This window comes from Perognathus longimembris, chromosome 17 (genome assembly GCF_023159225.1).
Source record: "Perognathus longimembris pacificus isolate PPM17 chromosome 17, ASM2315922v1, whole genome shotgun sequence".
In the NCBI taxonomy this organism is placed as follows: domain Eukaryota; kingdom Metazoa; phylum Chordata; class Mammalia; order Rodentia; family Heteromyidae; genus Perognathus; species Perognathus longimembris.
Genome location: NC_063177.1, coordinates 42,716,949 through 42,739,994, shown reverse-complemented (window position 1 = coordinate 42,739,994; position 23,046 = coordinate 42,716,949). Strand labels below are relative to the sequence as shown.

At 49.3% G+C, this 23,046-nt stretch overlaps 2 protein-coding genes across 2 annotated transcripts in view; both read right to left on the bottom strand.

The window, feature by feature from the left end:
* Positions 1–6,712: 6,712 nt before the first annotated feature.
* The window catches only part of Crhr1 (corticotropin releasing hormone receptor 1), a 49,746-nt gene continuing 33,412 nt past the window's right edge, over positions 6,713–23,046 (bottom strand). Inside the window, exons 9-10 of the mRNA XM_048366877.1 lie at positions 22,867–22,873; positions 6,713–6,723 (exon numbers count right to left, since the gene is read on the bottom strand). The gene's annotated coding sequence lies outside the window, so the exon portion shown is untranslated. The remainder of the gene's footprint in view (positions 6,724–22,866; positions 22,874–23,046) is intronic.
* Positions 17,133–19,211, bottom strand: Sppl2c (signal peptide peptidase like 2C). The gene has a single exon (XM_048367275.1). The coding sequence runs from the start codon at positions 19,209–19,211 to the stop codon at positions 17,133–17,135; it is 2,079 nt and encodes a 692-aa protein (XP_048223232.1).

Here is a 23,046-nt window from a genome sequence, read left to right as displayed (position 1 = left end):
AACTAGATAGAAGCAAAATATACTAGCAGGCATTGGTAGTCCTGGACATTAGGAGCTTGCCGGCCTGTTCTTCTGCCCTTCTGCTTTCCTCCCTCCCTCCCTCCCTCCTTCCCTCCCTCCCTCCCTCCCCCCTCCCTCCCTCCCTCCCTCCTTTCCTTCTTTTTTTTCTCTCTCCCTCCCTCCTTTTCTTTCTTTTCCTTCCTTCCCCTTCCTTTCTTCTCTGTCTTTCTTTTTTTTCTTTTTCTTTGTGCCAGTTTTGGGGCTTGAACTCAGTCTCATGCTCTAGCTTGGTTTTTATTTTTAATTCAACACTGGGCACTCTACCACCTGAGCCATGCATCCATTCTCAGCTTTTTGCTGGTTAACTGGAGGTAAGAGTCTCATGGACTTTGCTGCCTGGGTTGGCTTTGAGCCACAATCTTTCGATCTCAGCCTCCCAAGTAGCTAGGATCACAGGTACTAGCTGTCAGCACTTGGTAGATGTGCTTGTTTTTCAAGTGGCATTGATTCTTATTATTTGTCAATCCATAGTTGCAAATTTGCCTACTTGGTGACATGTATTTGTAACAGTGCAGCCAGCCACAGATGGACACGTGCAAAGACTGTGACACACGTCCCAGGGCTCAGATGAGGCAGAAACTTGCCTCCTTGAGTCAGCCTTTGTGCTATTAGGTGGCCTTTTTGTGGGCTCTTTAGTGCCAGTGTTTTTGTACTTTGTGTTTTGGTGGTGGTGATTGGTTGAGGCAGGGCCGGTTTCTGCCCACCGTGGTACAAGCAGCCAGCTGGCTACAGCTCACTGATTGCCCACTCTTGCTTCTGGGTCTTTTACAGGTCTGGGTGATTCTCTCCTCTCTGCCTGAATAGCACAGTGGCCTTTCTCTGGTGTCCTTCTCTTCCCTGAGGGGATCGCTGGGCAGATGTGTGATACTCTGGGCTTGGGCTCCATTCAGGTTTACTTCATTTCTCCCTGGTGCTGGGGATGGAATCTCCACGCCTGCTGGGTAAGCACACCACCATGGTGTCTCTCTGTGGCTCTGTGGCTCTGTGGTGCTGGGTAAGCACACCAGCTCCTTATTCACCTATCCTCCCAGAAAAGGCTGAAGGGGGAGGATGGCTAGGACAGAGACTGCAGGGACAGAGAATAATTCTGTCTGTGTGTGGTGGGGCGGGGCGGGGGATATTTTGGAGAAATGGGGAGCACAGATTGGGAACTCTGTTTTTTAGGAATTGGGGAAAGAATTCACATAGCTGGAACCAAACAGCGTGAACACAGAAGGGGAGAGCTGCACAGAAGCCATGTTCAGTGTGCACTCGTGGAAGGGGCTGACCGGCTTTTCTTCAGAAAGTCCCGAATCATTGTTTAGACAGAGCAGCCTTTTATTAAATCCCACTCGCTCCCTTTCAATGTCACTGTCAACCTTTATTAGATTCTGAGATGGGCTGGGAGGAAACGTGGGTGGCAAGGGGCAGGGCTGCCCATTCCTTTCCTTCTTGATGATAGCGAACAGAGTCAAGAGGCCAGAGACAGACCAACAAACCTAATAATAATGCCAGGATAATGGCAGCCTTTCAAGCTCATGGGAAGATTTGAGCTGAATTGAAGTTATTCGGTTCTTTTTGCCCATAGCAAAGATACAGCAGAATCACACACACACACACACACACACACACACACACACACACACACACTTTCACCCATCCTTGGGCACATTCCTTGATCTTTTCCTTGTGCATTGCTTCCTATTTATCCTCTTAGCCTCACCCCACCCTTTACCACCGGAACCATCTTTTCTCACCCTTTTCTTGGGTCTTGTGGAGGCTCAGAGTCAGCCAAGCAATGACTGTTGGGGCCTTTCCTGTTCTCCCCTTTCTCCAGCCCCTCACTAGCTCCCCCTGTATGGTGGTTTGTCACTATGGGCTGTGCCTCTGTATGGCTGAACTACTCACGTGTGTGTGTGTGTGTGTGTGTGTGTGTGTGTGTGTGTGCAGAGGGAAGGCTGAGGCTGGAGCAGAGTTGAAACGAACTGCTTGAGAAGCTCTTAAGCAATGTTGAGAATTGTCCACTGCAATCTTCTCAGTTTACAGATAGGGAAACTGAGGCCCGAAAAGACAGCTCAGAATGGCTGGTGGTAGAGGCAGACTTCAAGTCAAGCCTGAGACAGCGGGCCAGTCTTGTTCACTGCAGCACAGGGAAGCCAAGCCAAGGCAAGCCAGAGTCCTGGCAGGACAGTGGGCAGCTGGGACTGCTGAGCTGGCAATATCTGGGGACCCTTCTGATGGTCACTGCGGGAAAGAGGGTGGCCCTGACATTTGGAGAGTAAAGGCCAGGGGTAACCAGTGCTCAGAGCTGTGTTCTTCACTATCAGAGCTTAGTCACCCCGGCCAGGGTCCTGAAGGGAACCATCTCACAGACGCTCCATGAGGTGATTCTACTAAGACAGAATTCAAGGCAAATGTTTTGCTTATTTGGGAACCCATGTTTGTTTTGGTTTGTCTTCTGAGTAATGCCTTCTTCTTCTTCTTCTTCTTCTTCTTCTTCTTCTTCTTCTTCTTCTTCTTCTTCTTCTTCTTCTTCTTCTTCTTCTGCTTCTTCTTCTGCTTCTTCTTCTGCTTCTTTTTTTTGTAAATCAGTCATGGGGCTTGAACTCAGGGCCTGGGCACTGTCCTTGAGCTTCTTTTGCTCAAGGCTAGTGCTCTACCACTTGGGCCACAGCGCCACTTCCGGCTTATTCGGTGTGTGTGGTACTGAGGAATTGCACCCGGGGCTTCATGCAGGTTAGGCAAGCACTCCACCACTAAGCCACATTCCCAGCCCTCAAGTGTTGTTTGTTACTGTATGGTCACTTAGCCTGCTCAGTTGGTTATGTAGTATATACAGAAATCAACCCCTATTTATCAAGACAACTGTCAGTGGAGTCCAATCAAATGTAAAGATAATCAAGGGTTAAAAAAATATAGCTCATGGGGCTGGGGATATGGCCTAGTGGCAAGAGCGCTTGCCTCGTATACATGAAGCCCTCGGTTCGATTCCCCAGCACCACATATATAGAAAATGGCCAGAAGTAGCACTGCGGCTCAAGTGGCAGAGTGCTAGCCTTGAGCAAAAAGAAGCCAGGGACAGTGCTCAGGCCCTGAGTCCAAGGCCCAGGACTGGCCAAAAAAAAAAAAAAAATATATATATATATATATATATCTCATGGAGTTAATTAACAAACATTTTATTGAGTTAAAAACCCCAACAAGCTAAACACACACATACACAACTTGTTTGTGTTATGCTTCACTTGTTTACAAATTCAGGAGGTCCACCAGAGCATGAGTACAAGGAGTGCTCTTCTCCCTGTCCTCATGGGGGACCCGGGGTATGGGGGACCAGCTCTTACAAGTCACAGAAGGGCTTTTGTGCCCAACAATAGCATCCTGGGATCCACAGGCTTTGTCCGTTCATCCACAATAACTTCTTTCTCTTGCCAGTTAGGGCTAGTGACTCTAGAGTTGGCATCGAATCCAAACTATGTACAGATGAAAGAAGAAAAAAAAATTCTACTTGAGCCAGGTGGCTGGTGGCTGAGGCCTGTAATCCTAGCTACTCAGGAGGCTCAGATCTGAGGATTTCGGTCCGAAGCCAGCTGAGGCAAGAAAGTCCATGGAGACTTAGCTCCAATTAGCTATCAAAAAGCCAGAAATGGAGCTGTGGTTCAAAGTAGTAGAGTACTAGTCTTGAGCTAAAATGCTCAGGGACATGCCTAGGCCCTGAGTTCAAGCCTCATGATTTCAACAACAACAACAAATTACTAGATACATATAAGGGTGTGTTTCTTACTAAGGAAGGAAATGAAATATAGATAAACCAGGTAGAAAGATCAATGACTAAAAAATATGTGAAAATGATGAAAAAATATACATATTACAAAGAATTTCTTTAGTCTTTATTTTCCTGATGGTCTGGAATATTTGCTCAGAGGATCTAAATGTGTGTAAGTAATATCTACTAGGATTTTTTTTTTTAAAAAAACTGACTTAAACATCCTTTTGTTTTGTTTTGTTTTTGCTGAGGCCTGAACTCAGAGCCTGGGTGCTGTCCCTAAGCTTTTTCGCTCAAGGCTTGCACTTGAGCTACAGCTCCACTTCCAGCTTATTTGGTGGTTAATTAGAGATAAGAATCCCATGGACATGAATGCCCAGGCTGGTTTTGAATCGAGATCCTCAGAGCTCAGCCTCCTCAGGTCTCAACCTCTTCAGTAGCTAAAATTACCAGCATGAGCCACTGGCACCTGGCTTCCAGGTAGCATTTTATACTTAATCCTAATAGAATGACCAAAACTAAGAAATTAACATTAATACAATATTACTCATGACAGCCTTTCTTCAGATGTCACGAAGATTTCCACTTATGTTCTGACTGTCTTAAATTCTGTTTTCCTAATTACTAGAGAGAGGGAACATCTTTTCTCTATGGTTTTGACCATCTGCATTTCTTTTGCAAAATGCCTGTTCAAATTCCTTGCCCATCTTTCCTCTCCTGCATTCTTTTTTTCTTAATGATTTATAAGGATTCTTAAGAAGCGCTTCCAATCTCATGCAGTGATTTAGTGCCCAAGCCGAGAAGAGAGCCCAAATCTAACTGAATGATCCATTTTAGCCACCGATGCCGAGTCCAAGATCCCCCTTGCCCATTCACTTGCTTCCTTTCTCCCTTGGCCTGTGGGTGGTATCCCCAGCTGTCAGAGCACATTCTCCCCAGCATTCCTCGAGCACCCTGGGCCTGGGCTCCTGTCACTCATCATCGCTGAGCTAGTGACACTGGAGGCTACGGAGCTGAATCTTGTGTGGACACAGCTAGCTTTCCGGAAAGTCTCATCCCCTTTGGCTCTGAGACAGTCTACACAGAACGCCGGCTGCCATGGCCCAAGAATGCACCATTTGGCTGATCATCTCTTCCTTAATTGCTGTCCTGGCAATCATGAAACTTCCTGGGCAGGCAGAACGGAAGCTACAGAAGGGCTGTGCTCTCAGAGCGTCAACTGTGTAATTCCCAGGATGCAATGCAAAATACTCGACTCTCTCCCTGGGGGCATCATCTCATTGTCTGGTTCCAGAAGGGACCAGAGGTGGGGCAGATGTGGGCACGACTGCGAATGGAGGACAAAGATGGCACCCCCTCCTGGCTGCTCTGGTCACACTCAGCCCTCAGTTCCTGGAGGAACATGACCCTGCCTGGTTTTTTCAAGATTCTCTGTCTTTTCTAACATGGGAATGGCCAAATGTCTTGTCATTTGTAGTTGATAAGGATGGAGATGGCATGGTACACTATTGGTCCTTGGTGTGGTGAGAAAGGGGATGTAGTGAGTTGAATGGTTCCTAGCCCCTTGCCCCCCACCCAATAGATATCCTCCCAGATCCCATGAATGTGACCTTATTTGCACAGGCCATTAGTTATGACCCTCAAGATGAGGTTATCCTGGATGATCCAGGTAGACTTTAAATCTAGCGACAAGTGTGCTCGTAAGAAATAGGCAGAGGGAGTCGGATATGGTAGTACACACCTGTAATTTCCAAAAGATGATCACAAAACAGGAAGTGGGCTTTCACCCAACCTTGAATCTGCCTTGGATCTTGACTTCCTAGCCTCAGGACCTGGGAGAAATAAGTACCTATGGTCTGTAAGTCACCTAGTCCACGGTATTTTGTTATGGTAGCTCACATGGGCTGAGACAAGGCCCTTTCAGGGTCCCGCATGGGCGGCTGCTTGCTCAGGTGGGGCAGGATGAGGCTGATAGGCCTCTGCTGTCGGCCTTCTTCTCTCCCTCAGTGCTGACCTTGGGCTCCTGGCCACACATACAACCAAAGCATGGAAATTTGGCTTATTTCCCCACCAAATGATGATGCAACTTCCAACCCTGTCCTGTGTGTCTAAGCCACCCCAGGTGCAGGCAGCCACAGAGGAGGGGCTGACAGCCAGGGAGGTAAACAGTCAAGAAGAAGGAGTGAGTGCTGGCCCTGTGGTGTAGAGGAGAGGCCATTATATCAAGCAAAGCAAACATCACCAGTCCAGAAAGAGGTCAGTCAAGACATGACAGAAAAATGAATGTCCAGAGAGACTGCAGGCTAGTTTGGGGGTGCCCAGCCCTCCCCAGCACTCAGTGTGCTGCCTGCTGGTCTTTCAGTCTCTGGATAGTCACCCTTCAAGATTGGACCCAGCATCAAAAACAGTGACCTAAGCTGTCCTCAAATGCTGGCCTTCCCAAGGGTGGCTTTGACCCTTGATCCTGTTACTGGGGCTTGAACTCAGGGCCTGGCCTCTATGCCTGAGCTTTTTTGCTCAAGGCCAACACTCTATCACTTGTCTCACAGACTTTCCTGCACAGGGTGGCTTTGATCCTCGATCCTCAGATCTCAAGCCAACTGAGTAGCTAGGATTACAGGTGTGAGCCACCAGGACATGCCCCCCCCCCATGCCCCACCTTTAAATTTAGACAGTACATCGAAGTGGAGTCTCTCTCTCCCAAGATTCCCTGGGTGACAGAGGCAGGGAGGTAGAGTTGGGCTCGTGCCACGATGAACCAAGAGCAAAATGAAAGAGCGAGGCAGCCAGCTCCTGAAGGGGCAGGAAGAAGCCGGGGGGGGGGGGGGATGGACGGATGCGGGGTGTAGGCCTGTGCAGAGTGGAGAGCAGAGAGCTCTCTCATTGCAAATCCCCATGAGCTCCATTGGGCCATTTGCCTTAGGTTCCGAGAAATCCTTTCTCATGGGCTTTTTTTTTACTGGGAGCTCCTTGGAGTGGATTCTTGCTCTTTGAAGCCCAAAGGGTCCTAATCAGATTGTGTTTATCTAGCTAGGCATAGTGGTGCATACCTGCAGTCCCAGCTGAGGTCATGAGGAGCTCTGGTACCTAGAAAATCAAGGCCAGTCTGGGTAATTCAGCAAGATCCCATTTAAAACATTGCTGTGCCCCCTCTGCCCTTCCTTGCTTCGTGGTGAGACCCTCGCTGTCAGGCTATGTGGAGCTGGTTTTTCATCTCCAGGACCTGGAAGACATTGGCTATGTGTTTTTCTTTAATGAGGAACCGAATGACCTTGAAATCGGCTTTTATTTTCTTAATTACTTAAACAATTTTGATGTTATATTTTCTTTAAATTTTACTTTCTGTTTTTTTTTAATTTTTACTTTATTGTTATTATAAAGGTGATGTGGAGAGGGATTTATTTATTTTTTATTTTTAACAACTTATTTGGGTGACTTACCGCTTTTCTAATCAGTATTGCATTTGAGCCTGCCCTAACTCCTTCTGGAGTCCCTTACAACCTAAGAGCCTGCAGATGTGACAGGTATAATAGCTGGCCTGGTTAAGAGGAATAACTGTATCAATTTGAAGGATTTCCTTCTGGGCTTCATTTTGGAAATGTTTCTTAGGGTTGTTTTCATGAAGTGACCATATTTGATGGGTGGTAAGTATAATTTGGATGCAGGTGCTTTACAGTATTATTTAATAAAACATGGATGGAAATTCCTCCCCCCTCCATGGTTTGCTAATGTCCTGATTGTCTTTTCTTTATTCCTTTTTTTTGAAATGGGTTGATATGAAAAGCTAAGAAAGAAAGGTGGCCATGTTCTGCTGGTATTGAGGCCAGGGCCTCCTGTCATTGTGCCACTGTGATCATTCTGACTGTAATGGGTCCACTCCAAAGATAAGGATGTTAGTAAGTGTAGAATCCTCCTGACCTAATCACCTCTTAATTGTCCCATCTCCCAATAGTTATTGGGGATTAAAGTTCCAACCCATGACTTGTGTGGGATAAATTAAAACCATAGCACTGGACAAGTCACGTAACTGTAATGTGACTCAGTATTACTTCTGTGAAAATGGGATGATAATCATGACTAAGCCAGTGGATAGGTAGGTGTGAGCATGACAAACAAATCCTCTTTATAAAAAATTTTGGGATATTTGCCTATGTCCCAGATGACGTCATTATTGTACATCATTCTCTTGAGAGACTGGTAAATGTTGGATAGTCAGACACAATTAGAGAATGCACACTCACTGCTATGAAAACAATGTAGGTTTTATGTGCAAGTTATTTGTAACCTAACAATAATTTTGGACTAATTTCTTTTAATATCAACTCTGAAGTTATTTCTACTCATCTGAGATTGTGTTTGCTCCTAATAAAAGTGAAATGAGTCTGGAAATTTTTTTACTTTATTGTTATTATAAAGGTGATGTGGAGAGGGATTTATTTATTTTTATGTGGTACCTAGGTCCTCACCTAGATGCTAGACAAGTATTCTACCACTAAGCCACATTCCCAGCCCTGATTTGTTTTTTCCCGAAGGGAACACATGATAGTTGAACATACTGATGGGTTATAGTGTGATGTTTGGATATATGCACATAATAGGTAGTGTTCAAACTTGAATGATAAGCATATTTATCACCTCAAATATCCATCCTTTTGTTGTAGTAAGAATACTCCACAATCTTCTACTTTTTGTTGAAATATACAAGGGCTGATTGTGTTTTTATTTTGTGATACTGAGGTTGGAACTCAGGATCTTTTACTCACTCAGCTGGCATTCTACCACTTAAGCCATGCCTCCACGCCTGCTTTTAGCATTTTTAACAAAATAAGGTCTCCAGCTGGGCATTGGTGGTGTAATTCTAGCTATTCAGGAGCCTGAGATCTGAGGATCACTGTGCAAAGCCAGCCCGAGCAGGAAACTCCATGAGATACTTATTTCCAATTAACCACCAAGGAACCAGAAGTAGAACAGTGGCTCAAGTGGTAAAGCACCAGCCTTGAGTGAAAAAGCTAAGGGAACAGTGCCCAGGCCCTGAGTTCAAGCCTCAGTACCAGCTCACACAGTACACACACACACACACACACACACACACACACACACACACACACACACACGGTTTTGAACCCTTCTGCTTATGCTGGCCTCAAACCATGATCCTTCTTCTCTCAGCCTCCCAAGTAGCTAGGAATACAGGCACTGTGTACCAGTGAACCATACACTATTGCTAACTATGCCCCCACCCCCATGCATATGAACAAGAAAGGGTATTCCCACTGTCCATAACTTTGAACCAATTATTCACCTTACTCCCACCCACTACCTTCCCCAGACACAGGGAGGGCTTTACCAATGAATTTTCCTACATTTGGGTCAACAGGAAGTGGTAAGTGGCTGAATGCAGAGCTAAGTCCCGGGATGGAGAGTATGGAGCCCAGGCTCGCTACCTGTCAGTCATACAGGTGGAGTCCACGCTGTTTTCCATGATGGAAAGTTAGTTGAGCCTGCTGTGAAGGCATGAAGAAGCTGCTGCTTTCACAGCGCACACAGGAGGTGGGAGGAAATACAGCAACGGGCATTACAAGCTTTCAAGATATTCATGTATCTAGTTTCTCAGAGATCATGATTGGATCTACCTTACCAAAACCATCTGAAACATGCAAAGTAGAAAGTCATAGCCTCATTCCAAAACGGGTGAAGGATTTGAATAGACATTTTTATTATTTATTTTATTTTATTTTATTTGCCAGTCCTGGGGCTTAGACTCAGGGCCTGAGCACTGTCCCTGGCTTCTTTTTGCTCAAGGCTAGCACTCTGCCACTTGAGCCACAGCGCCACTTCTGGCCATTTTCTATATATGTGGTGCTGGGGAATTGAACCCAGGGCTTCCTGTATACGAGGCAAGCGCTTTTTTTTTTTTTTTTTGGCCAGTCCTGGGCCTTGGACTCAGGGCCTGAGCACTGTCCCTGGCTTCTTCCCGCTCAAGGCTAGCACTCTGCCACTTGAGCCACAGCGCCGCTTCTGGCCGTTTTCTGTATATGTGGTGCTGGGGAATCGAACCTAGGGCCTCGTGTATCCGAGGCAGGCACTCTTGCCACTAGGCTATATCCCCAGCCCAAGGCAAGCGCTTTTGCCACTAGGCCGTATCCCCAGCCCATTGAATAGACATTTTTTTCATAACAGACATGCCAGTGGCTACTAAATGCAGAGAAAGATACTAGCATTAGTGCTCATGAGAGGTGCCAGCCAGAAAACAGTCACTCTCACCCCTGTCCAGGAGAATGGCTGTTGAAAAAATGAGAAAATAACAAGTGTTGGCAAAGATATGAGAACCTGGAGCCCTTGTGTCCCACTGGTGGGAATGTAATGTGAAGCAGTCCCTCTAAAACTAAGCAGAATTACAGGTCCCTTGTGGGGTGCTGGTGGCTCACAACTGTAACCCTAGCTACGACTAAGGAGGCTGAGATCTGAGGCTGCCAATTAGAGGCCAGCCTGGGCAGGAAAGTCTGTGAGTTGCTTATCTTTAATTAGCCACTAAAAAACTGGCAATGGAGGTGTGGTTTAAGTGGTAGAGTGCTGGCCTTGAGCAAAATGGCTCAAGGACTGTGCCCAGGTCCTAAGGTCAAGCTCCAGGACTCGCACAATATATATGAGCCATTGAAGGGCACACACACACACACACACACACACACACACACACACACCAGTGATTTTGCTTCTGCAAAAGAACTGAAAGCCAGATCGTAGTGTTTGTATACCAATGTCCATATAAGGTAACATTCATATATATATATATATAAAACATATATATATATATAGAGAGAGAGAGACAGGGAGAGATTATACACCAATGTATGGACATCAATTGCACACTAATATTTGGACTTTGTACACCAATGTCTATGTAGGGTAACATTCATATATATGGTATATATTATTATATACACAGCAGTAACTTCACTTCTGTAAAAGAACTGAAAGCAGTCACTCAGATAGTTTACACACCAGTGCCCATTCCCAGGTTCCTGGCGTCTTCTGGGAAGCATCGTCATAGAAGGCTTTAAGGATTCTCTTCGACTCCTGCCCCAGGGATGGAGGGGGCAGCTCCTGGGCTGGAGTGGGGAGACCCCTCAGGAGGATGGCCTCTCCCACCAAGTTCACTTCTGTGTCCAGGAGAGGTGAGTGAGAGCTGAGATTCCCTCCCCCCCCCCCCCCCCCCGCAGCGTTCTTTTCTCTCTGGATCCAGGTAGCTCTGAATGACAAGCGCCTCCATGCTAGGCAGTGTCTTCCGTGAAAAGGTTTCTTAGGTCAGTTTCCAGGGTCCTGGTCACTGTGTCCTTGCAGCTGGCTGGCTATGTGACCCAGGACAGGCTGATTTCCCTCTCTGCCCTCAGTTCAGGAGAGTTCTGGAAGGTCTCTGTCAACACTGAATCAGGAGACTCTCCCTATCTGTCCTCCCTCCCATCCCAATCTTTTCTGCCATTCAAGCTTTTAGGAACCAGAGGAAGCTAGTTTGAGGTATTTCTCAGAACATGGCCTTAGTGGAAGCCACCTACTCACCTCTCTCATCTCCTTCCTCGTCACTCTAGAAATCCTTCTACCACCCTGAGAGACCAGGACTAGACTCTCACACCTGTGAGCTCCAGATGAAATCCTAGAGGCTGAGAGATGGATCCATAGGGGGAGCTACCTTGAAGATTAAGCTTTTGGAAAGCAAGCCGGAGGGCAGGAATTTGCCCACAATGTTACCAACCATATCAGAACCTGCTCTGAGAGCAGAGGTGAGCCTAAGGTACAAATCACATGGGCAGAAAGTGGCGCTGGCATTGGGGTGGGAGGAATGAGGAAGGTGTGGGTACCGGCATCTCAGAACACTGGTTCCAGGAGGCCTGGTTCTGTGTGCTTGCTGGGAGCACTATCAGGTGTGTGAGGATTGGCTCTGGGTATTAGCATCATTCATTCATAAAGTTGCACAGGACTATTTCATTATATTAGGAATCAAGAAACCCTTACGCGGGCTGGGGATATGGCCTGGTGGCAAGAGTGCTTGCCTCGTATACATGAGGCCCTGGGTTCGATTCCTCAGCACCACATATACAGAAAATGGCCAGAAGTGGCGCTGTGGCTCAAGTGGCAGAGTGCTAGCTTTGAGCAAAAAAAAAAAAAAGAAGCCAGGGACAGTGCTCAGGCCCTGAGTTCACGGCCTAGGACTGGCCAAAACAAAACAAACAAATAAAACTACTTAACGCCATATTTAAAATAGAAAAAATTAAAAAAAGATACCCTTACGCAGACAACTCCATAGTCCTCACTTCCAAAGTCCAACCCTGGGCATGTACAAGGCATTGGAATTCTGCTAACTGGCAGTTTATTTTACATGAGTATATGTATATAACATCACCCTGATTCCAATGGCAAAGTTCCCAGGTGGTGTGCACCTGCTTGTTCTTATCTTACTGACCAGCAGGTGGCAGCATAGGTGCACACAAGAGGCATGGTTGCAGGGGGCAAAAAAAGGCACCAAATGTTCATGGTCACTTAGGCAAGTTAAACTTGGCTTAGAGCCTAGGTGTCACAGTACTATAGCTATGTCCTCTCTCCCTCCCACTCCAGCTGAGGAGGTGCTTGTCACCTAACTACATGCCTTCAGCAAGCCCCAAAAGAACTTTTCAATGAGAAAAGGGGAGGGGGAGGGCTATGCTTATTACTAAGGATTGATGGATATAGCAGTGGTAGGGCCAACATTTTCCTGGGGTAGTGTGTAGAAGATGCAGCTGGCCCCAACTGCTGCACTGGGAATCAAGAGGCCAGATCTGTGTTCTGTTTCTTCTGTCTGGCCGCTGTATGACTCCGGGCCAGCTTTCCCCTTCTTTCTTTCTTCGCCTATGAGTTAGAGCATCTCATAGGTAATTGCTGCTTCTCAATGAATCCAATCCAGAAGCTCTGGCATCAAAAGCTTGCATTAAAGAAAAGAAACAGGGCTGGGATCTATGGAGGTCTTTCTGAGTTTAAATGAGGTCCCTGAAAAACCAAATGAAAGAATGCAGTCCTAGTGGTAGATGGAGCTACCTGGAACCCTGGGTGTAGCTTTGAGGATATCCATGGAACTTATAGGTAGGTTTTCTTTCTTTGGTGTATGTGTGTTAGTGGGGGAGGGGGTCTTGGGGCTTGAGCTCAGGGCCCAGGCCACTGTCCCTGAGCCTTTTCTTTTTCTCAAGGCTGACACTCTGCCACTTGAGCCACAGCACCACTCTGGCTTTTTTATCTGGTGGTTAATTGGTGATAAAAGTTTCCTACTGGTCCTGGCTTTGAACTGAGATCCTCAGACCTCAGCCTCCTGAGTAGGTAGGATTATAGGCATGAGCCACCAGAGCCTGGCCAGAAATCTCTCTTGAAGGAGAATCTAAGCATATCTGCCTGACTAGGAGAGGAACGGGCCTAGAGGTAGAGACCCAGACCACTAGCCCTCAGGGGATTGGTACCCCCTCTCACCCCCTCACTCCTGAGAGGGCAGGAAAAGCCTGTGGAGAATGCCTAGATCTAAAGGGAAAGAGGCTGGAGTCCCTGTGTGCGTGCCTGGGAAGTGTGCACAATAAGGTATGGATGCATATGTAGCAAATGTGGGTTTATATCTGGAGCTTGCGTCCACGAGTGCTATGTGTCTATGTGCATATGTACAGGTGCACACACATCTGTCTACCCCAGTCATGGGGCTCAATTCTTCCCTTGGACAGTTTCATATTTAACATAACCCTGGGCTAGTCAGTGCTCCCATGAGGCCCTTTGCACGAACAAGGACATTTGTGTCTCAAGGTCACATGACTAGTAAGAGTGGCTTTTTATTTTGCCTGCAGATTTATCCCACAGATGTTTTATTTAGCACTTTCAATGTGGCAGGCCCAGTGCATGACAAAGAAAATAGCCTCCAACTTGGGGCGGAGTGGGGGCAGAACATTCTAAGAAGGAAGGTGAAGTTAGTTGGAGGGCTAGTGAAGTGAGCTCAATTCTCCTGCCCTGGAATTGGCCAGGGGAGTGTGGTGATGGCCATATCTTCAGGTGTGTAAGCTCCGGGGTGGGGGAAGGGAATCTTGGGCCCAAGCAGGATGTGGGTAACAGGGTGGGAGGTGGGGACTGCTCTGGGCCTTGCTCATAGAGCCCTGGTATCTTTCCTTCCTTGTTTTCCCGTGGGGGAGGGATGAGAGCTGACCTCTGGAGGTGCTCAGCCTGGGGTGGGGGTGTGAGCCCCTCGAATGCACAAATGTCTGGTCCTGTCTAACCCAGCAAATCAGAACCTGGAGCCCAGGAATCTGCATTTTTAGCAGATGCCTCCGAACCTGCCGTGTACTGGTCTCTATACACTCCTGTGAATTCCCCTTGGAGTGCTTGCCCAGCCCCCTGTGTGATTGGCAGCATTGCTGTCAACTGCCGGGCAGTGGAGAAAAGCCTGACCTGTTCCTGACCTGGCCTCTCCCTACTCTTCTGGCTAGGCAGAGGACATGGGAGGGGACAGCTAGTCGGTGTCTAGTGTTTTGGGTTCACATGCAAGGGGCTGTTGTCTCTGTGCCTTGTAAGTGAGCTCAGGAGAGTTATAAGGAGTAAGACGCATGCTGGGCACCAGTGGTTCACACCTGTAACCCTAGCTACTCTGGAGGCTGAGGTCTGAGGATCACAGTTTGAAACCAACCCAGGCAGAAAAGTCCGTGAAACTCATCTCCAATAAACTACTCAGAAAAAGCCAGAAGTGGCGCTGTGGCTCAGGTGATAGAGCACTAGTCTTGAGCACAGAGAGGCTCAGGGACAGTGCCGAGGCTCTGAGTTCAAGCCCCAGCACTGGCGCGCGTGTGCACACACACACCGAGGTGGTGCAGAGGCTCAGGCTTGGGGGGACACTTATGTGAGGGAGGAAGCAATGCCCCCTCCCATGTGAGTTAGATGAGCTCTCCAGTAAGCCTCTGGAGGCAAGGCTGTCTTCATGGATGATTCTCAAGTTAGCCTGTCAGAGGCCACGGGCCGGAATAGACTAAGCCTCGGGTGACGATGGCAAGGAGCAGAGCTTGGGCTGTGCTGGGGTGAGGAGTCATGGGCCTCCTGCCAATGCCCGTGAACCATCTCAGTCATCATTTACCCCTGATCTATTCTAGGACCCCTGTGGGCACTCTGATCTTTCTAACCAACCACCACACACCAAGCTGTGGGGGAGGGGACAGCCGCAAATCCAGCCCCCAGGGGATGAGGAAGAGGTGACTCCCTTTCCAGACCTGTCTGGAGACACCTCTGCCTGGACAGCTCTGGTGGGTGTCCTCACAGGCACCCTGCCTGGCATCCAGCACTCCCTGCCAGTCCCCACACCCTCACTCTGGGGCCCAGTGGGTAAAAAGGTTTGGGTTCTATCCAGCCCTTCCCCCTTGGGCCTTGCAGGGGTGTAGCCTGTCCTGCAGGCCCAGTGACGCAGGTTGGCAGCGGGGAGGCTGCCTGGGCTGGGGGTGAGCCAGGGCCTGTGGCGGCCCCTCTGTCCAGGCCAGATGGCCTCTGGCCGCAGTGGGAGGGGCTGCCAACACCTCCAGTCAGTGTCCTGGCCTGAGCGCATCCCTCTGTCCTTGTCCAGCCTGGCCCTGTGGTTGCTGAAGGGCTGCATGTCTCCCCCCCCCCCCCCGAGTGGGGCTTTAAAGTGCTTATCCCCTGAGCTCTTCCCATGCCTGTTCCTTGCCTCCATCCTAGAGCCTAATTGGGCTCCCTAAATCTAACCCTCCCTCTAACCAGGGCCCTGTGGGACCTTGGTGAGGTGACTGGACAGTGTCCTCTGTCCTCTACCATTCAAGCAGGATCAGCATCTCATTTGTTCATTTGCTCATTCATTCATTTCTTCATTCATTTGTTCACTCCTCCAACAATGACCAACACCGATGACGTGTCAGACCCTGTCCTTGGTCCTGAAACCACCCAAGCACTCAAGATGCAAGAGATCTCTGCTTTCATGAAGCTGAACTCTACTGGAGCGAACAAGAAAACCAAGGCATCCTGATATGACTGAGGCCAGCGTATTCAGAAAGGGTGACAAGAAAGGCCTCCCTGAGGAGGGAATATCTGAGCAGGGACCAGAAAGGGGAGGAGCCAGCCAGGGGTGAGCAGCAGGGTCAGGAGGTAACAAACACATTCCAGGTGGAGGAGAAGCACCAGAGGGAAAGATGGCAGGGAAATGGGCATGGTGGGTTTGATGCTACAAGATAACATGGGGAGAGAAGGGAATTTCCAGGGGGACCCCCTCCCCAAGCCCTTGCAGGAGCTGGGTTTGATTTTTGTGAACGAGGCTTGCATTTTGGGAAGGAAACCCTCAGCTGGGATTGTGCAGAAATTTGTCTCTGCAGGCCTTTGTGCCAAGCTCCTGATGGCCACTTCACTCAGACTTATCAGCACCCCCATGGTAGGTAGGTTACCCCATTTTACAGATGAGCAAACTGAGCACTGAAATATGAAGTCACCCACTCAAAGATAAACTCCAAGTCAGTGGTCAAGGCAGGATTTCAAGGGGGAAGCTCAGCTCTAGGACCCTACCCATAGTGCAGTGCTACCTCTTGGGGATATGGTTCTCCTCCCCTTAAGCGGAGCCTCCCCTTTGGGAAGCCTCTCATCCCATTGCTCCAATAAAGCAACATGTAAGCCCAAAGACTGTTACCCAGAGTTAGTGAGGCCGGGTGGGAACTTGAGCCCTGGTCTGTGTGCTCTCAGTAGCCTCTCCACCCCTCCTGCCCACACTTTAAGACAATCCCAAGGTTGATTCTTGTCTGAATTGTGTCTCTATTTTCCAGGAATCTGAGTTGGAGGATTTCGGTCTGGGGGTGAGAAGAGCATCTGAGCCAGAGGGAATAGCATGTGTAAAGAGAGAGGGCAAGGGAGTGGAGGGACCCAAGAATCATAACGGTCCCGTCAGCCTGCGTGCTGGCTGAACACGGATGATGAGGCTGGGGTTAGGAGAGATAAGATGATGGCCTAGCTGCCACGCTGAGGAACTGGGGTTCAGGCAGTCACAGAGAGGAAAGTAGCTGCCTGGTGAGCCCTGGGAGCAAATGCTGACCTTCCTGAGTGACCTTGTACAAGTCACGTGCCCTCTATGGCCTCAGTTTCCCCTCTCAAACAACTTGGGAATTGTCCCAACTCCCGAGGACCCGCTAGCCTTGCCTAGGTCGCTGCCCCCTTACAGTCCTAATAAGCAAAGAGGCTCCTCGGGTAGACATGGAATTTCTCTAATGCCCCGATCTGTTCTTGCCATACGTGGCTTGGCTCTGCAGTGTTCTGCCAACCAGTTAGAGGCACAGGGCACTGAGGCTCCAGTTCACAGGGGAGCCTGTGTGGACATACTCTTCTTTACCTTCAAGCCCTTCCTCTTGTGAAGACCTGCCCAGGACTGGTTGGCATCATGCGTCTGGGCCTGGGCGTGGATATGGCCCAGCTCTGAGGGTGGGGGCATCAGCGGGATCAGCGGGATCAACATGGCCATTGGCACTAGTGGCATCATCTCCTCAGAGGTCTCTGAGGAGGGAGGGGGCAACTCCTCTGGGTCCAGGTTGGCATCGCTCCAACCCTCAGAGCTGTCAGTGTGGCCCTCTGGGTTGGTGGCTTCATCGTCTGATATGGTGACCATATCGGTTGTGTCTTCCTCCACGTTGCTTTCTGAGTCCTCTTCCTCTTGCTCAGCGACCACCTCATACTTGCAGGGGCTGGGGTCTGCTTCGGGGCTTTCCTGCTTTTGTATGGAGTTGGTTGCAAGAACCCCATAGAACCCTGCCACAGGCCGGGCAGTGGTCCTGACTCTGCCTTTGCCAGTCCAGAAGAGAGTGAGCTCTTGGCGGCAGGCGGCCACTGTCAGGCTGGTGAGCAGAGTGCTGGACACTAGGTAGAGTAAGGCAGGCTGGCCCATCTCCATGAGAATCATGGCAACAAAGGTGACCAGCAGACCCACTGCGTACGCCACAGTACAGGCCACGAAGTACACCTGGCGAGAGTGGACTTGAACATCAAAGCGGTGGCAGTAAGCAACCAGAAAGCCAGGGACCACAATGTCACCGAAGCCCAGGATGGAGAAGGGCTGGTCACACAGGGTCAAGGCGGAGAAGCACATTCGGGGCACTTTGAGCACCATGGGCAGTCTCTCGTGGCTGGAAGAACCTAACGGGCCTGCTGCCACCTCCACCATGATGCTCTCACCGGTCTTGGTGAACAGAGGTGTGACAAAGACAAAGAAGACATCGAAGGCCAGCAGGGCCAGTAGGAAGGAGGCACAGTTTTTGAGTGTGGGCAGCCGCACACGCCGTAGGACAAAAAGGCAGTAGGCCACGCCCAGCGTGTCCTGCAGGAGCCAGGCCCAGTGGTCCTCGTTGCGGTAGACCACCCAGAGGAGGGTCACCACAGCGCACAGGACTGCCAGGAACAGCATTGGAAGTTTCAGGTAAGTTCGGCGGCCAGGCAGAAGACACTCGTACTGCTGTAGGGGCAGGTAGCGCGCCAGGGGTGCCAGGCAGCTGTAGAGGCCGGTGCTGGCCCCCAGGCCAAAGATCCCGATCATGACGTAGATGAAGCAGTCATAGAAGAAATAGAGCAGTATCATGATCGAGCAGGACATGGCCACCACAACACCCGTCATGGCCGGTGTGAAGTCCACAGGCCCATCTTCATCATCTTCATCCTCCTGGCCTCTCTCAGCTGCTGACCCCTGCGGCTGATGGTGACCACCAGGCCCCCCTCCTCCTCGGGCCCGGTGTCGCTGTAGCCGGTCAGCCTCCGTCAAGCCAGCCCAATAGCCGCCCACTGCCACGGTGCCCACAGCCAGGACAAAAATGACCACCATGTTGTAGTCGATGATGGGCTCCGGGGGTGCGTAGATGGCCACGCGGACATTGGCGTGGCCCTGGGTGTGGCTGAGGATGTCCAGCATGTCAGTGTAGCGGAGCACAGCCACAGGGATGGCAAGGCCTGGCCGGAGCTTATGGGGGTCCTGGCTCACCCAGATGCTGTCTGAGCATTGCTGGTTGCTGACACGGCTGACGATGAGCAGTCCGTGGGCGCCCTGGTCCTGCGCCAGCCAGCCCTTGGCATAGAAGCTGCAGTTGCCCCTCATTACCATGGCAGTGGTCTGGTAGAGGGGCCGCTGTTTGGGGGAGCTGGGTGGGGCCCGATGGAAGGAGTTCTCACCTGGGCACCAGGATGCCTTAGTGCCATCGTGCAGGGGCAGGAGTGGGGCATGGCTTAGGTCCCGGGGGAGAGTGACGTAGTCGGGGCTGAATAGGATGCAGTAGTCCTTGGTCCAGTTCTCCGACACCACGTGGACCACCCCATACTCCCCCCGGGCCGTCCTGCTGAGGAGGAGGAGGTGGAGGAACAAGCCCATGGGGAGGAGGACACCCGGGTACGCCATCCTCCTCAGCTATCTACTGCACCGTCCCCAGGTGTTTAGCTGACCCCAGTCCAATTCTCCTGCCTGGAGGTGGGGTGGGCGGGTGGGTGTGGCCTTTTGTCACAGACCAGCTAGGCCACCTGTCCCTGGAAACCAGGGCCACACCTACCTAGTCATAAAGCTGAGTCCCCTCCAGCCCACCATGCTGTTGTGGAATCTGTGGTCCTTTTCACCAACCCTGTCCCCAACCCTGACCCCAGCAGACAGGCCACCTGGGCCCTGCTGGGCCCAGGCCCCACTAGAGCTAGAACAGGGAACTTGAAATGAGAGGTAGAAGGAGGGGATTGGGGATTCCAGACAGGATTTGGGACCAGTGTTGCCCCTGGGTGAACAGGCAAGCTCTCTTTCTTCTCTAGGTCTTCCACTTTAGTTGCTTAAAAAAGTAAAATGAGGGGCTGGGAATATGGCCTAGTGGCAAGAGTGCTTGCCTTGTATACGTGAAGCCCTGGGTTCGATTCCTCAGCACCACATATATAGAAAAGGCCAGAAGTGGCGCTGTGACTCAAGTGGTAGAGTGCTAGCCTTGAGCAAAAAGAAGCCAGGGACAGTGCTCAGGCCCTGAGTCCAAGCCCCAGGACTGGCAAAAAATAAAAAATAAAATTAAAAATCAAAAAAGTAAAATGAGGACATTGGACCTGTAAGCTTCTGAGCTCCTACAGCTTTAACTCAGTGTCAAATACTCTTTGTTGGGCATCTTCTAGGTGCCTAACATCCACCCAGTCTGAGGCTGAAAGCTGTCCTTCAGGAACATGACCAAAATTCTCATGATGTGACAAAGATTCATCCGCAGCCTTCTGTGTAGTTAGGAACTGCCACATAACAAAGTTCCCGCCAGGAGAATCAAGGGCCTTGGTGGAGAGTCTGTGGAGATCACTATCCACTCTCTTCTTTTTCACTCTTTAGAACCAGGACAAGACTATGACCTGGCTTTGACCACGAAGAAGAGGACACTATCTTAAGAAATGGAAAAAAGTGAAGGAAGTAGAGTACTTGCTTGGGGGTGCTCATGGACTATGGCAAAGAGAGACACATAGTCTTCCATAAACTTCTTGTGGGCCTTCGTTGTAGCAGCTGAACCTTACCCCAACTCAGCGCCACAAATAAATAAAACTGAAATGCAGAGAAACCCAAGCTGATTCAGCTAAGATTGGGGACTCTTGTGCTGCTCAAGTCACTGGGCCTCAATGTCTTACATTTGGAGCTGTATTCAGTGCCGCTTTCCCTGCCCTTTCTCTGAGTGAGATGGGCTAGATTTCCAGGTAGAGAGAGAGAGAGAGAGAGAGAGAGAGAGAGAGAGAGAGAGAGAGAGAGAGAGAGGGAAGTTGGATAGCCATAAAATTTGAGGTTGAGGTCAGGATCCTCAGGTGCCAGCTTGGCCTGTTTCTACCTCAGCTCTGGTACCTGTCTGCTCTCACAGGTCACCCAGAATGTCCCATCCTGGCCTTCTCCACCTGCCATGGGGTAGTGTTGAAGAATGGTGTTGGCAAGGCAGCTGGTGTGTGCAAGAGATAACGCTGTGTGTGAGAACTAGAAGAGAGGGATGTGGGGGCCGGGCTCATGCTCCAGGCTGCTCTGCCTGAGCCACTGGCACTACCATCCTCCATTCTCACATGTATAAGGACTCGACGGACAGGGCCCGTTCTCAGTGGCCCTAAGCCGGGTTACCAAGGCTTGTAGCAGCCCAGGCTCTGGAGAGAATCTCAGCCTGGGTTTTTATGCTCCTCTCTGGACCTCCATCTCCACCCCAAGTTCAGCCTCCAGCTTCAGCTTAAGACCTCCAGCCTGGCTGCTCCACACTCTGCCGCAAGGTCTCCTCTGAGGGCATGGCTCATGCCACTTGCTTCTTGTTCCTGGTGTTCAGGCTTTAACTTTATTTCTACTTCTGAAAAAGATTTTAGTTAAAGCCCAGCTCTGGATTCCTTAAAGGGTGAGTTTGAAGGGCCTCACAAAGCAGCCAGCAAGCAGACCCCATGTAGATTTCAACATTCCCCTTTTGTCTCTTACCAATATTTAACTTGATGTCTATTTTTCATAACTCACTTATAGTGTCTATTAAAGCATTTAATTGAATTTACAGAAGAAACACTGCTTTTTGTTTGTGTACTTCTGAGTTATCCATGAATGTAACATTTAATGAGATGACCAACAATAATTGCAATGACAAGTGGAATTATCAGAAACATGATAGGGCCAGGCACTGGTGGCTCACACCTATCATCCTAGCTACCCAGAAGACTGAGAACTGAGGCTCACAGTCCAAAGCCAGTCCAGACAGAAAAGTCCGTGAGACACTCTTTACCTCCAATTATCCACCAGGAAACTGGAAATGGAGCTATGGCTCAAAGTGGTAGAGCACTACTAACCTTGAGCAAAAAGAGCTCAGGGACAGTGCCTAGACTCTAACCGAATACAACTGACTGGTGATTTGCTACCCTCTGTTGTGGGGGAGAAGTGGGCAGGGCCAAGGGGAGGAGTTTGCCAGCTGCCCCTTGGGTGGGCTGTCACTGAAGAGGGGGAGAAGACAGCTTGTGCAACTCTTAGCACATGGCGGTGTCCTCAATGGGCACCCCTACCCTCCCTGAGTCCAAGTGTTACCGATGGGGGTCTCAAGGATGACAATCTTCCATCTGGGTCTTAGTTCCAGGTCCTTTGCATCCCAAACCAAAAGAACTGAGCAGAGCACAGACAAGCATCAGGGAAATGGGTTTGTTAAAAGTAAAAGTAGGTTTCTGCACAGCTAAGGACATAGCCACCAAAACAGAAAGACAGCCAACCATATGGGAAAGGATCTTTACCAGCACAGCAACAGACAAAGGCCTAATATCTGTCATCTACAGAGAACTCAAAAAACTAAGCCCCTCCAAGCCCAATAAACCAATTAGGAAATGGGCAAAGGAGCTAAAGAGAGACTTCACAAGAGAAGAAATAAAAATGGCAAAGAAACATATGAGGAAATGTTCAACATCCCTGGTAGTAAAGGAAATGCAAATAAAAACAACCCTGAGATACCACCTCACCCCAGTTAGAATGGCCTACCTATACTCTGAACTCAGGCAACAACAAATGCTGGAGGGGGTGCGGGGAAAGAGGAACCCTTCTCCATTGTTGGTGGGAGTGCAAATTAGTACAACCACTTTGGAGAACAGTATGGAGGTTTCTCAAAAAGCTCAATATAGACCTACCCTATGACCCAGCCATATCACTCCTAGGCATCTATCTCGAACAGCAGGTCCCAAGATATCAAAAAGACATTTGTACTTCCATGTTTATCGCTGCACAATTCACAATAGCCAAAATATGGAAACAACCCAGATGCTCCTCCACAGATGAATGGATCCAAAAAATATGGTACTTATACACAATGGAATACTACATAGCGATTAGGAATGGTGAAATATTGTTATTCGCAGGGAAATGGTCAGAACTCGAACAAATAATGTTGAGCGAGACAAGCCTAGAACACAGAAAACAAAGGGGCATGATCTCTCTGATATGTGACTGTTAAGAAAGGGAGACGGAGAGACAGTAGAGACCAGGTCTGTGAAACCAAAAACTGCTTGTCAAATGGTATTTCCCACAGGATTGGGGCAGCGACCCAACAGTATGTAACTAAAACCAAACAACTACTCAACATATAAAGGTCAAAAATCAACCTCTCAGTGGAATACAATAGCTCAAAAGCTATGTATGTATGTTCATATAAGACTACTGTCGACATATTGTCTAATATCGACATTATATTTAAAGCCCTAGGCGAATTTTCTTGGGCTTGGCCACATGGCTACTGTATATGTTC